Source organism: Marmota monax, unplaced genomic scaffold, assembly GCF_021218885.2.
Source record: "Marmota monax isolate L192 unplaced genomic scaffold, Marmota_monax_Labrador192_F-V1.1 WCK01_AAM20220418_F8-fsc00042, whole genome shotgun sequence".
NCBI classification, from domain to species: Eukaryota; Metazoa; Chordata; class Mammalia; order Rodentia; family Sciuridae; genus Marmota; species Marmota monax.
In genome coordinates, this window is record NW_026693008.1 from 8,384,838 (window position 1) to 8,409,882 (window position 25,045).

Genomic DNA, 25,045 nt, shown 5'->3' on the forward strand with positions numbered 1-25,045 from the left:
CTGGGGTGTGTTTGAAGCTGTAGCTGTAGTTACTTGTGAGGTTTGTTGTTGCTATGGGCACCAGACTTAAAACCCTCTGGTGGCTTGCCTTTGGATATTCCCCTATTCTTTTCCCCAAATAGAGTCTGTCTCTCGCACTTTCCTGGTTGCAATTTATGGATATTATTATTTGGGACTTCTTGGTGGGCCATGGGAGAGAGTATTATTATTCACTAATGCCACTCTGCGGTGCGCCTGTGTCTCAGTGGTATGACCTTCATATGTCTTTCTACTTACAGCTTTTCTTATCCATCGCTCTCCCAGCTGCAAGATGTATCTACCAATGTCCCCTCTTGATCTTGAGGCTGTTCTCCATGCAGACTGATTGGACTAGGGCTGAGTGGTTCTCTTGCCCCAGCTGCAGAAGTATTCTATAGTGTCCTTAGGTTGCAGGCCTCAGGTGACCTTTTCATGCAGATTCAGCATTTTCTTCCTTAAAGGATATGAGAAAAACTACCACCAGAAAGCACCATCCTTTCCTTGAGAGCCTAGCCTATTACCCCTTTAGAGGGCTGGAAACAGTTCTATATTTTCACATTCCATTGCCCACTTTTGGTCTCTAGCAATTTGCCAAATTTCTAGTTTTGTCTGTCTAGATAGAGGGCTTTTGCCTCAGGTAAGCCAGTGCTTGGGTCTTGTGTCTGCCTGATAAAAACACATCTTTCTCCAGATTTTGGGCTGGTGGGTTCTGTGATCTCTGTCCTTTGATGGGTTCACAAAAATCTTTTTTTTTTTTTCTCTTTTTTTCTCTTTCCAGCTATTTTCTTGTAAGGGCAGGAGCTGTGTCTTCCCATTTCTGTGTATCTCTGAGCTAAAACTAAAAGTTGTAACACTAACCGATTGAGAAATTCATTTTCCTACTCTGATAATTATCACCTTCTTTATCTTTTTATCTTAATTGTTACATTTGTCATGTAAATGTTAAACTCTCCCACACACAGGTGTTTGGGGACTTTATTCTGTCTCAGTGATCTCCTTCTCAAACCACATTGTTTTATTATTACTACATTTTGCAATGTTTTGATGTTCCATGGTGTATCTCCTTTTTCATTTTAAAAATTGACTTTTGCTTCCAGATAAATTAGATTTACCTTGGTAAGTTTCTATAAGTCTATTGGAATTTGGTTGAGATTGCATTGGATCTATAGGTGGAATTATGAATAGAATTGACATGTTTTCAATATTGAATTTTCCTTCCAATAACTTTATGTATCTATCTAATCAGGTCCTCATTTATATGGAGGAACAACTTAATATTTTTCATGTGTTGAAGCCCGCCAACCAAAATATACCAGGAACATACTTGTAGTAAAAAAAAAAAGAAAAAAAATTTAGTTTTCTTCATCAAAGGAAGATATGCTCCAGAAGAGCTGTGGGAGCCTCCCAAGAAGGGGAATTGGAAGGCTTCCCACAGGATTTAGGCTTAAAGGGGATGATTCAGAGGATTAAGGAAGCACAGATCAATTTTATATTATCATCCCTCTGCAAGTACACATTTCTGAAATGCTCAGTTTTGAACAAGTGATAGACTATATTCTCTCCTCAATTAAAAATGATTTGCTTAAGTGATACCTTGCCTCTTGTTTTGAATAATGAATGCTTTACATGGTTTTATCCAGTAAGAAGAGTTGGTTTTATTTCTGTGTAGCAGTATGCAGCTAGAAATAGAATCTTCTTTTGATGGTATATGTTTTGTATATGTCAGCATGGCGGTTGCATTAAAATTCTTTTTTTGCTTTTTTCCCTCTCTAGCAAAATCCTTTATATAACACTGAGAGATGCCAGGTATTCCAGTGTGATCTCACTAAAGATGACCTTCTGGATCATGTACCACCAGAATCTGTGGACGTTGTCATGTTGATATTTGTGCTCTCAGCCATTCACCCTGATAAGATGCACCTTGTTTTAAAAAACATTTACAAGGTTAGTAGTATGGGGTCTGTACTTGAGGGTTGGACATCCAGATCCCCAGGTTTACCTTCCCTCTGAGGTTCGAGTACTGTTGAGAGTCAAAGGCTCTTCATTCTCACTATGTAGATTGTGTTTTCAGCATATGAAAAGGGGTTCTCTGGCATAAAATACCCACCGTAACTTTGGATTTGTTCAGTGCTGTGACTGTTCTTAGAGTTTGGCCAGCCCTAGAGCAAGGATGATTTTGAGATCTGTGGAGGTGAGAGGAATAAGAAGTTCAGTGGATGCGAAGTTAAGAATGCCTAGACACAAAACCTGGTTTTACCACTTAGGCAAGTTCCTTCACCTGTGAATGTTGAAGTAATAGCTCCAAGATTTAGGATTTGAGGAAGATTGGATGAGATGGGTATAAAGCACAATGCCTAGAACACGGTAAGCCTCTTCAAAAGTCAGCCATTAGGGTGTTGCTGCTGTCATTATTGTAAGTAAACTGGGAAGAGTCCAAGCTGCTGTTGCTATCAGGAGGCTGCTGTAGCACTCAGGAAGTAAAGATTCACTCATGAAGTCATGTGTCTTAAGACAAGCCATCTGCCATCTCTGAACCTCAGTTTCCTTGTCTGTAAAATGGGAGTGTCTCACAGAGATGAAGGTGACATCATGAATCTGGGCACTTTATAAACTATAGTGGAAACTTACCTATTATAAACAATTGGTTGCAGTGTTGGTTAACTTTAAAAATCAATTAAACCAAGAAATCTTTAAAAGTGTTAAACATTTTATTATATATTAAAATGTAGGGGCTGGGGATATAACTCATTGGTAGAGTGCTTGCCTTGCATGCACAAAACCCTGGGTTCAATCCCCAGCACGCACACACACACAAAAGTGTTGAGTTTTCATCCTGGCATTACTCCTGATGGAGGGCCAAGGCCCTTTTTTTTTTTTTTTTAAGATATGGATGGACCATTAATCATTTACATAAACCACATATAATATTTTTAGTGTTTTTAATTATTTTGGGAGGGTAGGGTGGTACTAGGGATTGAGCCCAGGGGAGATTTACCACTGAGCTACATCCCCAGCCCTTTTTGGTTTTTATTTGGAGTCAGGATCTCACAGAGGCTGGCTTTGAACTTGACAATCCTTTCTCAGCCTCCCAAGCAGCTGGGATTGGCCATGCACCACCACACCTGGCAGTTTTAGTGACTCTAAAAGTGGAATAATAAGCCTGGCACAGTGGCACATGCCTGTAATTTCAGCTACTGGGGAAGCTGAAGCAGAAGAATTACAAGTTTGAGGCCAGCCTGGGCAACTTAGCAAGATCCTGTCTCAAACAAAAAAGGGCTAGGGATGTAGCCCAGTGGTAGAGTGCTTGCCTAGAATGTGTGAGGCCCTGAGTTCAATCCCCAGTACAAAAAAAAAACTCAAAAAACAACAACAAAAAAAAACGGTGAAGCAAGAACTTAAAAGAATTGGAAAGTAATCTAAGGGCAGATTCTATCAAGTCTTTTCAAAATGATCTACTTTTTATGGAACATTTAAGTGCTTCCTATTGGTGTACATATTTCATTGTTATATATTCAAGTTACAGAATTATAATTTAAGTATTACTGGCATAAGCAAATTTGGGAACAAAGACAAGTGACCAGTGTAAGTGCGCAGCTCACAGCAGGTGTGGGGAGTTGCTAAAGTGCAGAAGCATGTGCTCTGCAAAATCCACAGCCTGCACCATTCAGGAAGTCTCAGGCCACAATCACTCTGCATTCAGATGGAGATGAGATCAGTCAGCAAGTCGAGGAAGCTAGATGTTGGGTAAGAGAACTTCATTGAACTACACTGAACTCGGGTGCTTAACCACTTAGCCACATTCACAGCCTTTTTTCATGTCTTATTTAGAGGCAGGGTCTTGCTGAGTTGCTTAGGGTCTCGATAAGTTGCTAAGGCTGACTTTGAACTCAGATCCTCCTGCCCCAGCCTTCTGAGCCAGGAGGATTATAGGCATGCACCACAGTGCTTGGCTCCTGGTATTAACTTGTAAAATTAGTATAAGATAGAAGTCACTATAAAACTAGAAGTCACTAGAAACCTATTAGGGAATTATTCTCCCTTATTTTTAAACATTTAGATCTCTGCACACCAATATTAGCCCTCTCCTTATGAGTTTTGTGAGTTTTTTTTCTTCCTTATTTCTACTCTCTCTGCCCCTCGTATCTGAACAGGTGAGAATTCAAAATGCTCCAGAACCTGGAACTTAAGCTAAAGGGGGGGGGGGGGGGGAAGCATCAGGGAAAACATGCTAGGAAATACCTGATTTGGAGGGTTAGGTGAGGGTGAAGGGTTATTGACATTGGAAACTAGAGAAAGAACAGGAGAAGCTGAGGAGCTTGAACAGAGAGTGACTTGTCCAAATTGAAAGTTTTAGTTTGTTTTGATTTTGTTTTTGGTACTAGGTATTGAACGCAGGGGTGCTTTAACACTGAGCTATATTCCCAGCCCTCTTTTTTTTTTTTCAATTTTGTGTTAGGGTCTCACTAAGTTGCTGAGGCTGGCCTGAAACTTGCCATCCTCTTGCCTGAGTCACTGGAATTACAGGAGTGTGCCACCACACATGGCTGGGTTATACTACTTGGTATTAACAAAGCATATTAGACATTACTGTGGGAGTAAATGGTATAGATAGGGTGGAGGACAAGATCTCAAGAAGAGAGAAGCCCAAACTGTGAAGAGGTCAGCATATTTGGAAAGATAATCCACATGTATATTGAAGTTGACCAGAATTAAAAGTGGAATAGCATTCAGATAATACAGTAAACCAGAAAATACATTCCTCACAAAATGGAGGGAAATGACCCTGGAATCAATAGATGACTCAAGAAAAGATAGTAGGTGATACAAGGAGAAAGAAGAATTCACAGAAAATAGCAAGGCCTTGTGGTGCTACAAAGGTGATGGGAGAAAACAGCCTAACTTGAAAGGGGATGGTCAGGATTCTGCGAGAACAAGAATATGAAGACTCTATTCAAAAGAGGTGATGGTGCTATATCAGGGATTTCGTGAATGAAAGGTTTTCAGTATTCGGGAGGAGTTGGGGATATAGATAGGGCATACAGTCATGTGTCACTTAACAAAATTCAATTTTATTATTGTGTAAAGTATACATTGAGTACATAGATGTTACAACTACTACACACCTACACTTCATGGTATATATTTATATGAGCCTATTGTTCCTTGGGCCACCAATAAACAAAATAATACATGATTCAATCAAGCACAAGAGAAAAATGATGCGTTCAAGAGACACAGTAAACAAGGTATGTGAGACTGCTGCTACAGGTTTTTGTGGGATTTTGATGTTGTTGTTGTTGTTGTTGTTGTTTTGGTTCTGGGGATTGAACCCAGAGGCACTTAACCACTATGCTACATCCCCAGACCTTTTATATATTTTATTTAGAGATAGTCTCACAAAGTTGCTTAGGGACTTACTAATTGCTGACTCTATCTTTGAATTCATGATCCTCCTGCCTCAGCCTCTGAGCTTACAGACATGTTCCACCATACCCAACTGCTGCTGCAGTTTTGAAATAATCTTTTTTTTTCAATTTTTTATTTGTTCTTTTTCGTTATACATGACAGTAGAATATATTTTGACATATCATACATACGTGAAATATGACTTCCCATTCTTGTGGTTGTATCTGATATGGAGTTACACTGGTTACACATAGGAAAGTCTATGTACCACATTTTCTTTATCCATTCATCTATTTAAGGGCAGATTTTAAGTCCTCTGGGTATATGCCAAAGAATGGGATAACCGAGTCAAAAGGTGTTTCATTCCAAGTTTTCTTAAGAATCTCCATACTGCTTTCCAGAGTGATTGTACCAATTTGCAGTCCCACCAACAATGTATGTTAAACTTTTTTAATAAGTAGAAGGAATATATTTTAAAATGAAAAGAAATAACACATAATTTCATGATTTGAATGTGGATCAAGTGTGTTCTCCCAATGGTTCATGTATTAGAAGCTTGGCTGCCTGTGTGGCAATATGAAAAATAGTGGAACCCTTGAAATAGGACCAATTAAAAGGTCCTTTGGTCATTTAGGCCTTCCCCTCAGAAAGGATTGAGGCAGTTCTTGTTGGATATTTGGTTAATTCTCATAAAAGATTTGTTAAATAGAGAGAAAGCCTTGCTCCTCCTGCACTCTGGTTTCCCGTCTCGCTGTGAGATCTCTTTCACACATGTTCTTCTGCCATCCCAAATTCAGAGCTGATTCCAGGATCATGCCCTTGAATCTCTATAACTGTGAACTAACTAACTACACCTTTTTTAAAATAAAGCTTCCCACCTCAGGTATTTCACTGAAGTAATGAAAAACAGACCAAGACATGTAGTTAAAACATAAACAATCATTATCATTAAGTGTTATGTACTGTACATAATTGCATGTGCTATACTTTTATATAGCTGGCAGTGTAGTATGTTTCTTTATACCAGCATCACCACAAATAGCATAATATGTTGTGCTGTGACTATGACAGCTATGATGTCACTAGGTAATAGGAATTTTTCAGCTCCATTTTAATTTTATAAGACCACTGTCATATATGCAATCCATTGTTGACCAAAAATTCCTTACATGACATGTGACTATATTTCTACTCAACATTGTACTGGAGGTGCTAATCAGCTCAAAAATATAAGATTTGATTTAAAAATTTGGGGCTAGGGAAATAGTTCAGTTGGTAGAATGCTTGCTTAGCATGCTCTGGGTTCAATTCCCAGCACCACCAAAAAAAACCCCCACAAAAACCCTAATTTAAAAATTTGAGAATGAAAAAGAAATGTGTTACTTGTAGAAACTATAAATTCTAATTTTCTAATCAAAAACTATTAGAACAGCTGGGTGTGGTGGTACGTACCTGTAATCCTAGCTATTTGAGAGGCTAAGGCAGGAGGATCGCAAGTTTGAAGCCAGCCTAGGCAACTTAGTGAGACCCTGTCTCAAAAAATAAAGGACTGGGGGTGTAGCGCAGTGATAGAGCACCACTGGGTTCAGTTCCCTGGACTGCCTCCCAACCCCCCACCCCTAAGAATCACAAAAGTATAAGAAGAATGTATTGATGTCATAGAACAGTATACTTAAGAAGTTAAAATGGTTAAGTTTATGTTATATATATTTTGCCACATTAAAAAGGGAGTAACGGGCTGGAGCTGGGACTCAGTGGTAGAGTGCTTGCCTACCATGCGTGAGGCACTGGGTTTGATCCTCAGCACCACATAAAAATAAATAAAATAAGGCATTCTATCTATCTACAACTACAAAAGGCAGGGGGTGAGTAACATGCAATATGTGCTCTGATTTTTTTTTTTTAATTTCCTGTTATATTGCTTATGTTATTGTCATTTGTTTTGACTGCTGTCTGTGTTCCATTACATCAGGGCCTGCAAATGACAGCCAGCAATCAAAATCTCCTTTTTTAAAAAAAAATTTGTTTTGAGACAGAATCTAAGTTGTCCAGGCTGACCTTGAACTTGAAATTCTTCTTCCTCAGCCTTCTAAGTAGCTGGGATTGCAGGCCTACACTGCCACATCCAGTCCAAATCTGTGCTTATATATTAAGATCAGTTATATAATACAAAAAAAAAATGTAATTTGTTCAAAAAGATCTTTTTTGAACACTGATAAAAAAAATTAAAGGGTTCCTACAATAAAATCTGACAAATTGTATGAGAGTAAATTTTATACATAGCACATTGAAGGTCATTTAAGAAAATTTGTATGACTGGGCACAGTGGCGCACACCTGTAGTACCAGTGATTTTGGAGGCTTTGGGAGGAGGTTTGCAGATTCAAAGCCAGCCTCAGCAACTTAGTGAGGCCCTAAGCAACTTAGCAAGACCCTGTCTCATAAAAAATAAAAAGGGCTGGAGATGTGGCTTAGTGGTTAAGTGCTCCTGGGTTCAATCCCCGGTACCAAAAAGAAAAGAAAATTTATATGGAGAGAAATACTGTGTTCAGGACATATTCTGTATTTCTTCCATAGGTAAACTATGTAATTATACTAAAAATCCCTGCAAATTTTATTTTTTGTCGGATTGTTGTTTAATTGGGAGAGGTGTGGGTTTGAGGAAATTGACAAGCTGATTTTAAATAGACATGAAAGACCAAGTAGAGCCAAAACACTCCTGAAGAAGAATGAGATGGGGGATTTATTCCTTGCCAGTTATAGACTTATTACAGCTATAATAATTAAAGACAGAGTGGTATTGGCGGGAGGACAGATTCACAAATGGAGTGTGATGCAGTTTAGAAATTGTTCCTTACAGATATGGAAAATTGATGTATGATAGTTGAAAATCACTAGGAAAGGTAGAAACATTGGTTATTTATAGGAGGGGATGAATTGGATTCCTACTTCAGACCTATACAAAATTCATTCTCAAATTAATTAAAGACTTACATGAAAAAGAAGTTTAGCTACATGTGGTGGCACATGCCTGTAATCCCAGCAATTTGGGAGGCTGAGGCAGGAGGATCGCAAGATCAAGAACTAGCCTCAGCAACTTAGTGAGGTCCTAAGCAATTTAATGAGACCCTGTCTTAAAATAAAAATTAAAAAGGGCTGGGGATGTGACTCAGTGGTTAAGTGCCCCTGGGTCCAATCCCTGGTACCAAAAATTGGAGGACTAGAGATGTGGCTTAGTGGTTAAGCACCCCTGAGTTCAATCCCCAGTACCCCCATCACACCAAAAGTTTAAAACTTTCAAGAGAAAATACGACCTCAGAGTGGGGAAAACTTCAAAGAAGACCCAAAGCATTTTAAGCATAAAGATGATGATAGTAAAAATGAAGGAAAAGAAAAAGGAATTTCTACTGTTCAAAGACAATATTAAGAAACTAAAAAGACAAATTGGGAAACGTAATTTATACAACTGGCAAAAGATTAGTATCTAGAATACATAAAGAATTCTTGTCAGAATGAAAGACAATTTAATAGAAGAATGGGCAGATACTCATAGTCATTTCATAGAACGGTAAGTTAACACATAAAAAGATGATCTCAGTGACCAAGGAAATGTAAGATAAAATCATAAGGAGATACCACTGGATTAACAAAATTTAGAAGTTTGTTAAAGCCAAGTATTGATGAGAATATGCATCTGCAGAACCCCTTGTACTTTTCTGATACAGTAACCAGTTTCGAAGTCAATTTGACCTAATGGAGGAGACATACATTGTAGTATGTTCAGACAGTTGGAGCACCACACAGCACTGAAAGACAATGACCTCAGCTATAGGAATGACATGGGTTAATTTTCAAAAAGCAAGGTGTTGTCTGGGCATGGTGGCACACAACTGTAATCACAGCTATGTAGGAGGCTAAGGCAGGAGAATGGGGAGTTCCAAACCATCCAGGGAAACATAGTGAGACCTGTCTGGAAAGAAAAAAAAAGGGTAAAAAAGCACATTGCTTACAGTATGATGTGTTTTTGAGCATCCTCTCATTCCACTCACCCCTTTCTTTCCACCATTGAGAAAAAGAAAGAAAAGTAGTAGATTAATAATGCAAATCCAGGCTGGTGGATTTCTAGGGCAAGGGTTCGTGGCATTTTCGTGCCATGAACCCCCTTGGTAATCTAGTGAAACCTATGAACCCCTCAGAATGTTAGCTGCCTGTTTTAGTAGGTCAAAGTAGGTTACAAGGGAAATTTATTAAAATACAGTTTCAATCATATTTGTTAATGCTGTGATTTTAAATTAACACATTAATTCGAAAGCTCTTCAGTGGTGATCTAGTAAATACCATACTTTTATTTATTTATTTATTTGGGCACACTCTGTATAAATTTGTTTAATGCAAAACAAATTCTTGACAAGGTTTTAACAGAATTTTCAACATCAGTGCAGATAAATGTAATATATTCCTCAAGGAATGAAAAAGCAGTTTAGAGCTTGCCATGAAACCTGCTTTTAACAGGTTTAGACATTGTTATTTAAAATGTATATGTGTTGGGCTGGGCCTATGGCTCAGTGGTAGAACGTTCACCTAGCAAGTGTGAGGCCCTGGTTTTGATCCTCAGCACCACATAAAAAAAAATAAATAAAGGTATTGTGTCCAACTACAATTAAAAAATAAATATTTTTTAAAATAAATTTAAGAATGTATATGTGTGTGTGTGCATATCAACGCAATATGGTAGTGTTCTCAAATCATCTTATTTATACTTACAAAAACTGTATGATAAATTTTACACTGAAATACAAGTTTGCTTGACACCTCTTTATCATTTTGTCTTATTCCTCTCTTGCAACTCATGTAGTAGCCTCACTATAAAGTCTCCTTTTGGACTCTAGATGTTTGTGTACTTCAAAAGGAAAAGCAACAAACAGTTTTGCAAAGCTTCTTAGGTACAAAATGAACTAAGTAGCAGTGCCAAATTTAGTCTTCTGAAGAACCAAGTAATGTGAAACCATACATTTTTTCAGTAAAGATGAATGTAAATTTAAGTATATGCAAGGACTGCACCATGATGCAAGGGATTGTTTCTGCAGGGGTTGTTTGTTGTCGTACTAGCAATGGAACCTAGAGTCTTGGACATGCTCCGCAAGGGCTTACCACTGAGCTACATCCCTAGCCCTTTTTATTTTGTAATAGGGTCTTGCTAAATTGACAAAGCTGGCCTTAAACTTGGGATCCTCCTATGCCTCAGCCTCCCAAGTGGCTAGGATTACGGGCATGGGCAATGGCATCAGGCTATTTTGGGGTTTTTTGGTCAAAATTTTGGTTGCCTGAATTCATAATTAAGGGAGTACTAACTTTCCATTGGAAGCAGTGAAAATAAAGATATAACTTTGTTTTCTACTTAAATTCACAGTCCTCTGATCTCTAATCTTCAACCTTTTGGGCCTGTGGACTTGAGATTCATAATTTCTGTGTTAAGAAAGGCAGGGTAATGGTGCAGAGGAGGAGCTTACAGGTGTATTGATAATGGTCTGATTCTTAAATTGGATGAAAGTTCATTTATAATTTTACAAATTATGTATGTTGTCTATAGTTTTATATTTTCCTGAGGTTTAATAGTCATGTAATAAGTACTCCAGACCAGTTAGAGGGATTTTTCCACATGCATATACTCATGTAAACCCCAGCTAAATATAGAATGTTCTAGCATCTCTGCAGGCTTCCCGGTGCCCTCACCCACCCCCAGAGACCCTAGGTGACCAGTTTTCTAACCTCCATCTTCATGGATCAGTTTCATCAGTTCCTGAGCTTCTTTTCATGGAAACATACAGCATGTGTGTGTGTGTGTGTGTGTGTGTGTATTAGTAGTATGAAATATTATATTAAAAAAGAAAAACAAAAAAACTGAGCCGGGTACAGTGGCACATGCCTAAAATCCCAATGGCTTGGTAGGCTGAGGCAGGAGGATCCTGAGTTCAAAGCCAGCCTCAAAAACTTAGCAAGGCCTTAAACAATTCAACAAGACCCTGTCTCTAAAATTTGAAAAAGGCCTAGGAATGTGGCTCAGTAGTTAAGTGCCCCTGGGGTCAATCCCCAGTTCCAAAAATTTTAAAAAGAAAAAGAAAAACTGGACTCAGACTGTCCCAGACCATTATTTTTTTTAGTAACAAATTTCATCTCAGCATTCCTCCTATTTTTTACTCTTCAATAGATTTTTTTTTTCCTCCATCCTATCTGGAATGAGTTTACAGCAGCAGTGATTGCTTTCTTATTAAGTGGTTTATTAATTTGAAATCATATGTTTCATCAGGAAATTTCTAGAGAGAGAAGCAATTTGCAGCCTCTGATGATAAAACACCCTATGAACTGCTCTGAGACCCTTACATGAATAGTCACAGAAATAAGCTGTTATAACATAAATTTAATCACTCCCACGTTATTAACTCCAGGGGGAAATTTTTTAAAAAAATCTTTGGAAGAGTAAAGGAAAGATGGGCTAGATTTGCTATCAGAAGACCTGATCTTTAATCTTAAAATTATTGGCTTGCCTTGAGTTGTTCGGGCAAGTAAGACATCTTTACTCTGAGCTAGCCTTACCAAAAAGTGGGTTTAATAGGACCTAATCTGCTCATCCTTGGAGTTGTTGGAATGAAAAAAAAAACAACTGACATTGGGAAATGCCTGATTAACTACAGTGTCATGATCGAAAGAGGCATTAGTATCATAATTTATTTTACAGATGAGAAAATATATTCAGAGGGATGAAATTACTTTGCATTCAACTAGTTAATGGAAGAACTGAGATTTGAGTCAAGATTTCCAAATTCCAGAGTGAGTGTTATTTCCCCTGTCCCATGTAGCCCTTCCTTCTGAAATGAAGAATAAGTCTCATGTGAACTAAATGTTTTCAAGAGTGTTTCTTTCTTAATTATTTACATTCTAAAACATAGCATTTCTAACCAAGGTAAGAATGTTTTTATCTGAGACTCTTTCTTCACTGACAGCATTTTTAAAAGACATGCTATTATCAATAAGAGTTTACTAAATGAGAAAATCTGCTCAAACAGTCATGGATAATCTTTCCTCTTCTAATAGATCTAACTAGTTTTAGAAAATTTGATAGCCCCACGGGGGCTGCAGATACAGCATAGTTGGTAGATTGCTTGCCTCACACGCACAAAGGCCTGGGTTTAATCCTCAGCCCCACCAAAAAGAAAAAGAAAATTTGATAGCCCATCACACACTTTTCCAAAGGAGGCAAATCTATTATAATAGGTTATATATGTTCATTTTAAAATAGATGCTTTCAAACCATCTTGTTGATGTATGATGAGTGAGAATAGATTTAATAAAAATCAGCGCACACACACCCGCTTCCAGTTCCCTTTCATTTGGTAGTGTTAAACCACTTGAAAGAATTTTCACATAAAAAGCAAGTGTCAAAAAAAAAAAAGTGCCCCGATGTGTACTACTTTTCATTCTGAAAAACAGGTAGCCATTTCCTTTGTAAAGTGAGCTGTACCCATACCCTACTGATCTTTCCTTCTGATTTTTGAGACATCTACTCTGACATCTTGTCTGTGAAGGACTTTTTTTTTTTTTTTAACTACATTGGTACTATCCTGATAATTCTCTCTCTCTTTTTTTTTTTTTTTTATTTATTAGCTACCTTCTGAAGGACTTTTGTGTGGGACTCACCACCTGGTCCTAACACTAGTCTTCTTTGAGATGTTGCACTATAGCCTGATGATCTACTTCCCATATCTAGAAGTCCTGCATAGCACAGGAAGAATATGAAAATTGACCTTTCCTTTCTGTACCTCTCTTCTTGTCTAGTGTGAAGAGTGACACATCCCCCATCCCCCAGGACTAACAGAAGTGTCTGTTCCACAGTATGAAACCTTTTGACCTAAGTGTGAGTCCTGACTCCCCTACTTAGTAGCTAGTGAGTGATGATGGGGGGCAGATGGCTTAACTTTTTCAAGAGTCGTTTTCCTCACCTCACATGAGGATGACAGTCATGCTCCTTCATTTCAGAATTCGGTGAAGATCTAATGAGGAAACATCTGGCAAGCTGTCAAGGGCCAGACATGTATCAGTTATGTGCATAGCAGGTGAGCTGCTATGAAACCAGAGCTGAGATTCTAAATGAGAAAAACCAGCCTAAAAAATATGACATATTTTACTTTTTACTGAAAAAGCCGAAAATGACATCATATTTTTTAAAAGAGATTTTGATGATTGAGTATTACCAGGTAGCCAATAAATGTGCTTCAATGAGGACAATATCCTTTGGTATTGCCTTTTGCATTTTAATTGTATGACACTGGACTTTCCAGAGTGCTTTTAGAGGTGCTCAAGAAGTATCTCCAATATTATGGAGGCTCTGCCAGGTCTTCGTATCCCTTTTACTAGCATGCCCTTTTCTAATTGCCACAAATCTGTAAGTTATTTTGAATTCCTAACTTAATCAGATTTTTTTACTTTGTTTAGCTGGGGTCCCCAGAGTTACTCACTCACAGCTCATTTTTCTTTCATAGGTATTAAAACCAGGCAAAAGTGTCTTGTTCCGTGACTATGGACTGTATGATCATGCCATGCTTAGGTTTAAAGCTGGAAGCAAACTTGGAGAAAACTTTTATGTTAGACAAGATGGAACCCGATCATATTTTTTTACTGATGGTAAGATGAATGGAATCTATCCTTAAAATATTTTATTTTTTATATTTGATATGCTTGATTACATTATCACTGCAGTAAGGGTGGGGAGGGCTTATAACTGTACTTAGCACATGCACAAGTCCTTGGGTCAATCTCAGTGCACACCTCTTACCCAGCACCTGGGACAACAAACAAAGCTTCTTGATGACAGGGCCTAGTTAGTGAGTCTGGGATAACGGACAGGCTCTGACATGCCATGTGGATTCCTTATGGTAGCTGTGCTGGAAAAGGAGGGAGGGCAAATCAGAAACTTCATTTTATTCAGTTTAAGGCAAATATAATGCCTTAAGATTACTTTCCAAGATCATAAAGGCAAGTAACCTTTTTTTTTTTTAGATGTTGGGATAGACCTTTATTTTATTCATTTATTTATATGCAGTGCTCAGAACCAAACCCAGTGCCTCACACATGCTAGGCAAATGCTCTACCACTAAGTCACAACCACAGCCCCAAGTAACCTTTTTTTAGTAAAAGTAATTTGATCTGCCAGGCATGGTGGCTCAGGACTATAATCCCAGCTACTCAGGAGGCTGAGGCAGGAGGATCCCAAGTTCAAAGCCAGCCTCAGCAACTTAGTAAGGCCCTAAGCAACTTGTTGAGGCTTTGTCTCAAAAAGGGCTGGGGATTTCCTCAGTGGTAAATTGCCCCTGGGGTAAATCTCCAGTATCCCCCCCCCCCAAAAAAAAATGTAATTGGGTCTGTTTTTAAATATACAAATTTGCTTTATAAAGAGATATTTACATTATTTTGAATAAGAAAATTCTCTATTTCCATCTTTTAAGTGTTTCAAACATTAGTTTTAAATCTACGTAATTGGGGCTGGGATTGTGGCTCAGTGGTAGAGCGCTCGCCTAGCATGGGCAGGACCCGAGTTTGATCCTCAGCACCACATAAAAATAAAGGCATTGTGTTGTGTCCATCTACACCTAAAAAATAAGTATTAAAAAAAAAAACTACATAATTGTCTGAGCCATAGATAATTACATTCATAATCTCTACTTTCACAAATATTTTTACTTCTGGAAATATTCTTTTAGACACTAAAATGAAACTAAAAATGAGTGATTACCACTAAAACTATAATATCATAAAAATATCAGAAGATATTTTAATATCTTTTAATGCTTCTGGTCACTAAAATCTGATTAATTCAAAATAATTGAGAAGCCGAGCACAGTGGCACACTCCTGTAATCCTAGTGGCTTGGGAAACTGAGGCAGGAGGATCACAAGTTCAAAGTCAGCCTCAGCAACTTAGTGAAGCCTTAAAGCAACCTAGGCCCTGTCTCTAAAAACCATAACAGGAAGGGATGGGATGTGGTTTTGTGGTTAAGCACTCCTGGATTCAACCCCTGATACCAAAAATACATAAATATAAATAATTGAGAAAACAGTAATGTCTGTAGAGTGCTTCAGAGTAGTGATACTCTTATTAAGAGTCTTTATTTTTCACTCTGGTCATAGATTTTCCTCCTTCCTATTACCAGGACACTGAGCACTGTTGGCCTCTTTGTCTTGTAGAATTCCTGGCTCAGCTCTTTGTGGACACAGGTTATGAAGAAGTGGTGAACGAGTATGTGTTTCGAGAGACGGTGAATAAAAAGGAGGGCCTGTGTGTGCCGAGGGTTTTCCTTCAGAGCAAATTCCGAAAGCCTCCGAAGAACCGAAAGCCTGCAACCCTGGGCCTGGGTCACCTGGCTGGGAATTGTGCCTCCCCTTGAGGAGAGGAGAGTTTGAGATTACTTTTTTAAGATTGTATATTTTTATATTTTAGTTTTTTAAATTAGTATATATAATTCATGCATTTAAAAAAGGAACAAGCGTGTGACTGCTGGCAGCTGGAAGTTTGCTGGGGGCTACTAACACCTTTCTATCACCAGAGGGTGTAAGTGTCCAGCCAACAGCACCACCTCTACAGGAGACTGCTACTAACACCTTTCTATCACCAGAGGGCGTAAGTGTCCAACCAACAGCGCCACCTCCATATGCTGGGAGGCCCCCAACCCCCGCAGTTGATAGTTGGGATCCTGAGACAAGATCTCAAATACTAACATGCCCTGTATTTGAGGCAGGAGGGCAGCGATTTTACCAAGTTTTAAATTTCAAAACAGTGAAGCAGCTAAAAGAGGCTGTAACAACCTATGGTCCTCAAGCACCCTTCACTGTAAGCTTGGTCGAATCCATTAACAACTTGAACATGACGCCAGCAGATTGGGCTAATATGTGTAAAGCTGTGCTAAATGGAGGACAATACCTGTTATGGAAGGTTGCCAATGAGGAATTTTGCAAGGAGACGGCTAGGCGAAATGCAGCAGCTGGTTATCCTCAGAGAAATCTAGATATGTTGTTAGGAAAGGGACCTTATGAGGATCAGCAGCAACAAATTGCATATGATCCTGGCGTATACGCACAAATTGCTGCAGATGCAATTAAGGCATGGAAGACTTTACAAGGACATGGAGGTTTACAAGGTCAATTATCTAAGGTAATACAAGGAGCTAATGAACCTTATGCTGAATTTGTAGATAGGCTTATTCAAACAGCTACCAGAGTTTTTGGGAATACAGAACAAGCAATGCCATTACTAAAACACCTGGCTTATGAGCAAGCGAATCGTTGGTGCAGAGATATCATTAGACCATGGAAACATGAAGATTTAAACACATATATTAAATTATGTAGAGACATTAATGAACAAGAGCAAGTCGTGGCAGCTGCAGTAAAACAGGCTTTAGATGCCAGAGACATTAATGAACAAGGGCAAATTGTGGCAGCTGCAGTAAAACAGGCTTTAGATGCCAGGCCAAGAACATGCTACAATTGTGAACAAACAGGACATTTTAAAAGGAATTGCCCCATTGGAGGAGGGTTTAACAAAACTAGGTATCAAAGGAGTAGAATACCAGGTATTTGCCCACGATGCCGTAGAGGGAGACATTGGGCTAATGAATGCCGTTCTCAAACCACCATAGAGGGTACTCCATTATCAAAAAACGAACAAGGACCAGGTGTTTATCCACGATATCGTGGAGAAAGGCATCGGGCTCCATTGCCAAAAAATGGACAGGGGGGCCCAATGCTCCGGGGCCCCAAACCACAAATATACGGAGCACTGGAGGAACCCAGCAACCCCATCAGGGTAGTGCCCAGGACACATTGTCCATCAGATCCCTCATCAGACAAACCAGAGGGAGCGCAGGGTTGGACATCTGCGCCTCCGCCAGAGCAGTACTAACTCCAGAGATGGGAGTTCAAATCATTCCCACAGGGGTGAAAGGACCTCTTCCCAAAGGAACAGTAGGCTTATTATTGGGACGCAGCTCTTCTACTCTAAAAGGACTTATGATAAGTCCTGGGGTAATTGATCCCGATTATGAAGGTGAAATAAAAATTATAGCCAGTTCTCCAAAGGGTATATCAGTAATTTCACCAGGAGATAGAATAGCACAGTTACTAATAATACCCAGCCTACATGATAAATTTTCCAGTCGTACTGTAGAAAGAGGTTCCAAGGGATTAGGCTCCACAGGTGTAGATTGGGCTATGCTTTCTTTAAATTTAGATTCTCGCCCCATGCTAAAACTAAATATTCAAGGACATGAATTTAATGGGCTACTGGATACAGGTGCAGACCTTAGCATCATCTCTCGTCAAGAATGGCCAAAACATTGGCCATTACAACAAGCCACTCAAACGCTTCGAGGCCTAGGAGTGGCGACTAATCCCCATAGAAGTGCAATGGTATTAGATTGGAAGGATCCTGAAGGATGTGAAGGAACTATACAGCCATATGTATTGGATCATCTTCCCGTAAATTTATGGGGACGAGATGTCCTAGATCAATTAGGTTTGACATTAACAAATAACATCAACCAAAATGCACCCACTATTATGACTAGACAAGGTTTTAGGAAAGGAAAAAGATTAGAAAAACAAGAACAAGGTATAGCAGCACCAATACAAATAGATCAAGGAACAGACAGACATGGGTTGGATTTTCAGAAAGGGCCACTGAGACAATAAAAATTACTTGGAAATCAGAAAGACCAGTATGGGTTCCTCAGTGGCCCCTGACTAAAGAAAAGATACAAGCAGCCCATGACCTGGTCAAACAACAATTAGCAGAAGGACATATACAACCTTCTGTATCTCCCCATAATACTCCCATTTTTGTCATCAAAAAGAAATCTGGTAAATGGAGATTATTGCAAGATTTAAGAGCCATTAATAATGAGATGGTTATTATGGGACCTGCTCAATCAGGGATTCCTCAGTTGTCTGCTTTGCCAAAAACCTGGTATGTTTTAGTTATAGATATTAAAGATTGTTTTTTTTCAATTCCAATTCATCCTGAGGATAGTCCACGTTTTGCATTTACTATCCCTGCACTGAATCATGAAGGTCCTGATCAGAGATATGAATGGAAAGTACTCCCTCAAGGGATGGCTAACAGCCCAACTATGTGTCAAATTTATGTTAACAAAGTAATCCAGCCACTTAGAAATCAAAATCCTGAACTACAAATATTTCACTGTATGGATGATGTATTATTAGCACACAAAGATAAAAACACATTGCTAGAATGTTATGCCACACTTACAAACTTATTAAAAAATTATAATCTAGAGATAGCAATAGATAAAGTACAATTAAATTTTCCAATTAATTATTTAGGAGTTCTATTATCCTCAACCATGGTCCGTCCACCAAAAATTCAAATACGAGTAGATCAACTCAAATCACTTAATGACTTTCAAAAGTTATTAGGAGACATAAATTGGATAAGGCCTTATTTAGGTATACCAACAGGAGAGTTGGGACCTTTATTTGATATCCTAAAAGGTCCATCAGATCCAAATTCACCCCGAATGTTAACGCCTGAAGCAAGAAAGGCATTAAAAATCATTGAAACATATATGGAAAATATGCATTTGGATAGAATTGATATAAGTTTGCCTTTATTGTTTATTGTACTACCAACAAAAAATATTCCTACAGGAGTATTTTGGCAAGAAGGTCCATTATTATGGATACATTTATCTTATTCTCCTAACACTATTCTTACTAGGTATCCTGAGGCTGTAGGACAATTAATACTCAAAGGAATAAAAGCAGCAAAGGGAGTGTTTGGAATTTCTCCCAATAAAATTATTACTCCATATACTATGAATCAAATTGATGAGTTAGCTAATGAGTTAAATACTTGGGCAATAATCATGTGCAAATCTAATGTTTCATTTGATAACCACTTACCATCTAATCCTTTATTGTCTTTTTGGTCATTGCATCCTGTAATTTTTCCAAAAATGACAAGAAAAACACCTATCATGAATGCTCCAAATATATTCACTGATGGGTCAAATAATGGTACAGCAGCAGTAGTTACCCCTGATCAAACTTTTACATTTTTAGTACCAAAACAATCAGCTCAAAAGGTAGAGCTTAATGCAGTTTTACAAGCTTTTGTGATGTTTAAAGATTCTGTATTTAATTTATTTTCTGATAGTCAGTATGTAGTTAATGCTATAGTATCTCTTGAAGATGCTGGTAGGATTTCCCCTTCTTCTACTGTTTTCTCTTTGCTTTCCACTATACAAAGTCTAATCTGGGACAGAAAAGATCCATTCTTTATAGGACATATCAGGGCACATACAGGATTGCTTGGAGCCCTTAGTTTGGGCAATGATTTAGCAGATAAAACTACACATGACATACATATTTTCTCTACACTAGAAGAAGCTATAAATTTTCATAAAAAGTTCCATGTCAATGCTAATACTTTACAAAAGCGTTTTAAAATAACTAAGGAACAAGCTAGACAAATAATAAAATAATGTCAAAATTGTGTGACCTTTTTACCACAAGTTAATCTTGGAGTCAATCCTAGAGGAATGATACCTAACCATATTTGGCAGATGGACGTCACACACTTGCCAGAATTTGGAAAATTAAAATATTTGCATGTTACAGTTGATACTTCTTCTGGATTTTTGATGGGCTCCCTTCATACCGGAGAAAAAACTAAAGATGTTATAGCTCATTGCTTACAAAATTTTGCCACTGTGGGTGTTCCAAAACAGTTAAAAACAGATAATGCCCCTGGTTATACTTCTACCTCTTTTAAACAATTTTGCTCAACATTTGGCATTACTCATATAACAGGAATCCCATACAATCCACAGGGACAAGGCATAGTTGAAAGAGCTCATCAAACTATTAAAATGTACTTATTAAAGCAAAAAGAAGGAATTGGGAAGGGGTATATATTCCCCAAAGATAAACTTAAAATAACCCTTTTTACTCTAAACTTTTTAAATTTGGATTCATCAGGACTTAGTGCTGCGGAAAGGCATATGTGTCCAAAAAATGTACATAAGCCCAAGGTACTTTGGAAGGATATTCTAACAGGACAATGGAAAGGTCCTGACCCAGTAATTGTCTGGAGTCGGGGGTCTGTTTGTGTGTTTCCACAGGGAGAACAGCAGCCGATTTGGATTCCAGAGAGATTAACCAAGGTCCTGACCCAGTGATTGTCTGGAGTCGGGGGTCTGTTTATGTGTTTCCACAGGGAGAACAGCAGCCGATTTGGATTCCAGAAAGATTAACTAAAGCGATTTCTACAGACCAAAAAGAAGATGATTTGGCTCAAATCCATAACAACTGATATCCAAAACTCCAGTTTGGCTATTCTTACATCTGCAACGGAACCAGGATGCTTTTTTCAATATCTATTTTATTATTGCCCTTTGCCATATCATGAAGTTCTATTTTGTTTTTTGAGCTCATACAGACCTAGGTTAATGTTTTGCTGATCAGTTCTATTTTTTGACTATAGAGTTTTTAAGCATTGCAATGGAGATTTCACCTGTAAAAAGTTATAAGGCCTTTACTATAATGTTATGTGTTGTATGTATTATATTATGTGTGCACACTTGTGTTTTGTGTTATATGTTTGAATGTACGTATGTCCATATATCATATATGATGAGCGCTCATGATAAAATGGATCCAAATATTTTTTTTCATGTGATTTATATGGTTTAATTTAAATTGGGTAAACAACTGTTGAGGATTGTTTTAATATGTAAACAAAAAAGAAGGTTAACAGATCTGTTTGTTTACTTTCACCTTTCCTTTTCATTATATTTAATAATTCTCTTAAAGATAATGTAAATTGTTAAGAAAATTATTTTCTTTTAGTGCCTTCTGTAGTGTTACATAATTTTTTCTTTAGCCATTATTGCCAGAATTCCTATCTTCATCCCAGTGCCGGTGAAGACAATGTAAATTGTTAAGAAAATTGTTTTCTTTTAGTGCCTTCTGGAATGTTACATAATTTTTTCTTTAGCCATTATTGCCAGAATTCCTGTCTTCATCCCAGTGCTGGTGAAGTCAAAGATAAAACCAATCTACAGCTTCTACAATAGCCATCACTGAACTGCTTGCAGAACTTGCCTGGACACATTGTGAGCTCACCTGTATGCATTGTGAACTATCTGTTGGTGCAGCGACTTGTGGTAGTGTTGGGGTATTTTTGCTGATGATGTCACCGGTGGTACAATTTTTCAAAGGAGCCCTCAATTGGCTTAATGTCATGGCATTTTGCATCCTCCTCTACTAGTGATGGTCTAAAATTTGGGGGCCAACAGAGGTGAGGCAAAGAACCTCACCCCCCCACAGATGCAAAGGCCTATCCACAAGTATGGCTGTATGCTGGACCGGTAGTCAGTGACGGGTATGATCCAATTGCAGTGGTACCAACCTAAGACAGGAGGCTGACGCCTAGAGGTCAGTTCATCTGATGACGGGTAAGGACCATATGTTGAATTGGACTGCCTAACAGGCACGGTCCCTAAGCCACATGCTTGTTGTTTAAACAGAGAGGGGGAGATGTTGAGAGCCACAGCCAAAGGGGCCCCAGCAAACTTCCAGCTGCCAGCAAACTTCCAGCTGCTGGCTGATGATTGGCTCACAGCGGCCCCAGCAACATCTAGCTGATTGGCTCCTCGGCCCCAGCAACATCTAGCTGATTGGCTCCTCGGCCCCAGCAACATCTAGCTGATTGGCTCCTCTGCGGTGATGCTCATTGGGCTGTTTCCCTGCCCTTTCAGACCACGGAGCTGCTCATTGGGGGACTTTTTTGGCTCCGCCCACGTGACCCAGCCAATCGGCCTCAAGAGCAGGAGGATTGTGGGAGGTGGAGAGAAGCTTGTGTGGGAGAGAGAGGCTTGGGGAAAGCCGGTGGTGGCAGTTGAGGCTCTGAGGGTTTTTCCTGAGAGACTATTTTGTTTGTCGTGTGTGGTTCTAAAAATAAAGTTAGTTTCTTTTGACAAGTGGCTCCTGATTGTGCCCAGCCAGACTGCGGCAGTGACTGCTACTAGAAATGCAAATAAAACTTCAAAGCCTGAAAGCAAACAAAGTTTCATGGTATAACAAAGTTTAGCTATGTCATCCAACTGTAAAATTCCACATAGGAAAGCGTTAAGAACCCTGTAGCACTCAAGAAAAATCCTTGTCATTACTCATGACTCTGGAAGTGTGCTCCAGGCAGCATGACAGACAGCCGTATAGAAAAATGAGGCCAAATCGACTAAAATAACATATCCACATGTATTTTTAGACTGAAGGATTGTTCTCTTTTTCCAGTGTCTTATTTGCCCATTTAATCCATTTATGTATCTCTATAAGGTCAAGATTGCAACACATACCATTTTGCTATGTCTATACTCAAGAGCCACCCTGACTCTCTCCCTGATTCTTGATACCCTCTAATTGGGCCAGTTCCTGACCACACTTTCCCCTAGGAGAGGGAGGCAAATGCCACCCCCTTTCTCCACATCCCAACTCCCATCTGTCCAATGCAGCTAATCTCTAGTTCATAGTTCGAATTTTAGGGCTAAGAAGGGGCATTAGAATGGATTGGCCTAATTCCCTATTTGGAAATAAGCAGTGGCTGGGGGAACGTTGAGGCTAAAACCCAATAGCTAGTGTGGTGGAATATGGGGAAATGCCTGAATTGGTGTGCTGCCCTGTCTCTCTGCCCCTGTCTTGCCATAGAATGACTTTTATATTATGAAATAAAATGAGTTTTGTTTTTGTTTTGTTTGTTTGGTCTGCATATGAAAGTTTATGCTGAAAGCATACATTTCCTTTTTTGCAGAAAGCTATGTATGAGACCATCTTGGTACTCGACACACAGCATGTCTATGACTGGGTGGAAATACGAAAAATGAGGGCCTTTCAGCCCCAAACCACATCTGGAGGGGAAGGCTTCCAGTGGAGCTACTAGTCATAATGGTTCTAGACAATCAGAATAAATCCTCCTGGCTTCTGGAGAGAAGAGGGACAGATTGCAGAGCTCAGCATATTTGCTGGGTGACTTAACGGCCATCATTTTTGTCTTATTGAGAGGAACTGAGGTGGAGCCAGAGGAGCCCCTATGTCTTAATAATCCATTGCTTTCTATACTCTCCCCTTCCTCTAGAGGCTGAAAGATGACTATTCCAGGTAAGACTAGACTAGTGAGAATTTGTCTTCTGCAGTTCTTTTTGTGTGTGTGCTGCACACGTATGCATGCATACTGTGTGTGAAGTTAACTTGGAAAGATGGTAGGTTTAGGAAAGAAGGTAGGTTTATAAGGTGTCTCACAGGCCCTATCACAGACGATAAGCCTGGCCCTGGAGCAGTTTGTTAGCAGCCTGGAAGCCCCAGGCTTGTCACTGTAGTCCAGGGCTGTTCCTCCTGTGCCTCCTCCACCAAATGAATCCCACACCTAGCTTTAGCCCCAGGATGCTACTCAACACCTTTTCCATGAAGCCCTTTCATCTGTATCTCCACTAAGTCTGAACAACTGTCACTTGGGTTTAGTGACTGAGCCTAATAGACAAAGTAGAAAGCAGGGAGAAGTGTAGTATAAAGGAGGGGGGTGGTGCTGGGGTTGTACTCAGTGGTAGAGCGCTTGCCTCACATGCACCACATGAAAATAAAGATATTGTGTCCATCTACAGCTAAAAAAATATTTTAAAAGGTTTGGGGGGGGGGGGCAGTCATCTGTGACCAGAAAGAAGTCATTTGGACTTCTGGCCTCATTCCTTAACCTGTCTGAACCTTGATTAAGTTCCTCATTTGTAAGGTGTGGGTTACTGTACTGACCTAAAAAGTGTTTGGGGTGAATGGGAATACCTAATGTGTGGCACATAATAAAGCCTTAATATATGTAGGTATCTGTGGGAGGCTGACTAGCACGTGACTGGGTCCACCTCCCCTGCTGAGTGGTGTGGCATCCAGCGGCCATGCTGCTGCTGGATAGCCCCTGTCTTCTAAGGGTTCCAGCGACTATGTCCCCTGCAAAGGCTTGCCTTCTTACATGCCCATGGGTGGAGCTATGCTCACCTGTTCCTTCGTAATATTACCCCTTGCCCTGTTTGGGATAGAATGTTCCATAGAAACACCCTTTGTGTGTCCCCTTCTCTTACTCTGCCCTTGGGTGTGGCCTGCCTAGATGTCAGTCAACTTGCTGACAGTGGACATCATGAAGCTAGACTCAGCCCCTTGAAACCTGATCCCTTGCCTCATTTGAATGGCTTCTCCTCAATAAAAGGGGTCAGCATGCTCTCTCTCTTTCTGTGGACTCTTAGGGTCAGAGGAGCCATCACAGAACCCCCAAAGAAAAAGGTATTTCTGTCTCGTGTGTGGTTATTTCACGCGGCCCAGTTAACCCATTTCCCCTGGAGTGACACCTGAGTGTTTTAGTTGAGAGCAACCCGGCAGGTATCATTTCCTCAATTCTCATTTTTATAACATTTTGTTAAAGTTTGATGTACAGAAGGAGATACAAATCTACTGTTTTAGCTCAGTGATGTCACAGAATGGACAAACTTATATAATAAGCACACAGCTGGGGAA

At 39.3% G+C, this 25,045-nt stretch overlaps 1 protein-coding gene across 3 annotated transcripts in view; it reads left to right on the forward strand.

Moving 5' to 3' along the window:
• Mettl6 (methyltransferase 6, tRNA N3-cytidine) overlaps window positions 1-16,406 on the forward strand; it is a 21,074-nt gene extending 4,668 nt beyond the window's left edge. For 2 of the 3 annotated variants that reach the window (XM_046452884.2, XM_058582105.1), the window contains exons 4-6: window positions 1,792-1,962; window positions 13,961-14,102; window positions 15,662-16,406. In XM_046452884.2, coding sequence (XP_046308840.1) covers window positions 1,792-1,962; window positions 13,961-14,102; window positions 15,662-15,861 — 513 coding nt within the window. In that variant the 3' untranslated portion in view covers window positions 15,862-16,406. The remainder of the gene's footprint in view (window positions 1-1,791; window positions 1,963-13,960; window positions 14,103-15,661) is intronic. The other variant, XM_046452886.2, reaches the window with a different exon arrangement.
• Window positions 16,407-25,045: the final 8,639 nt, after the last annotated feature.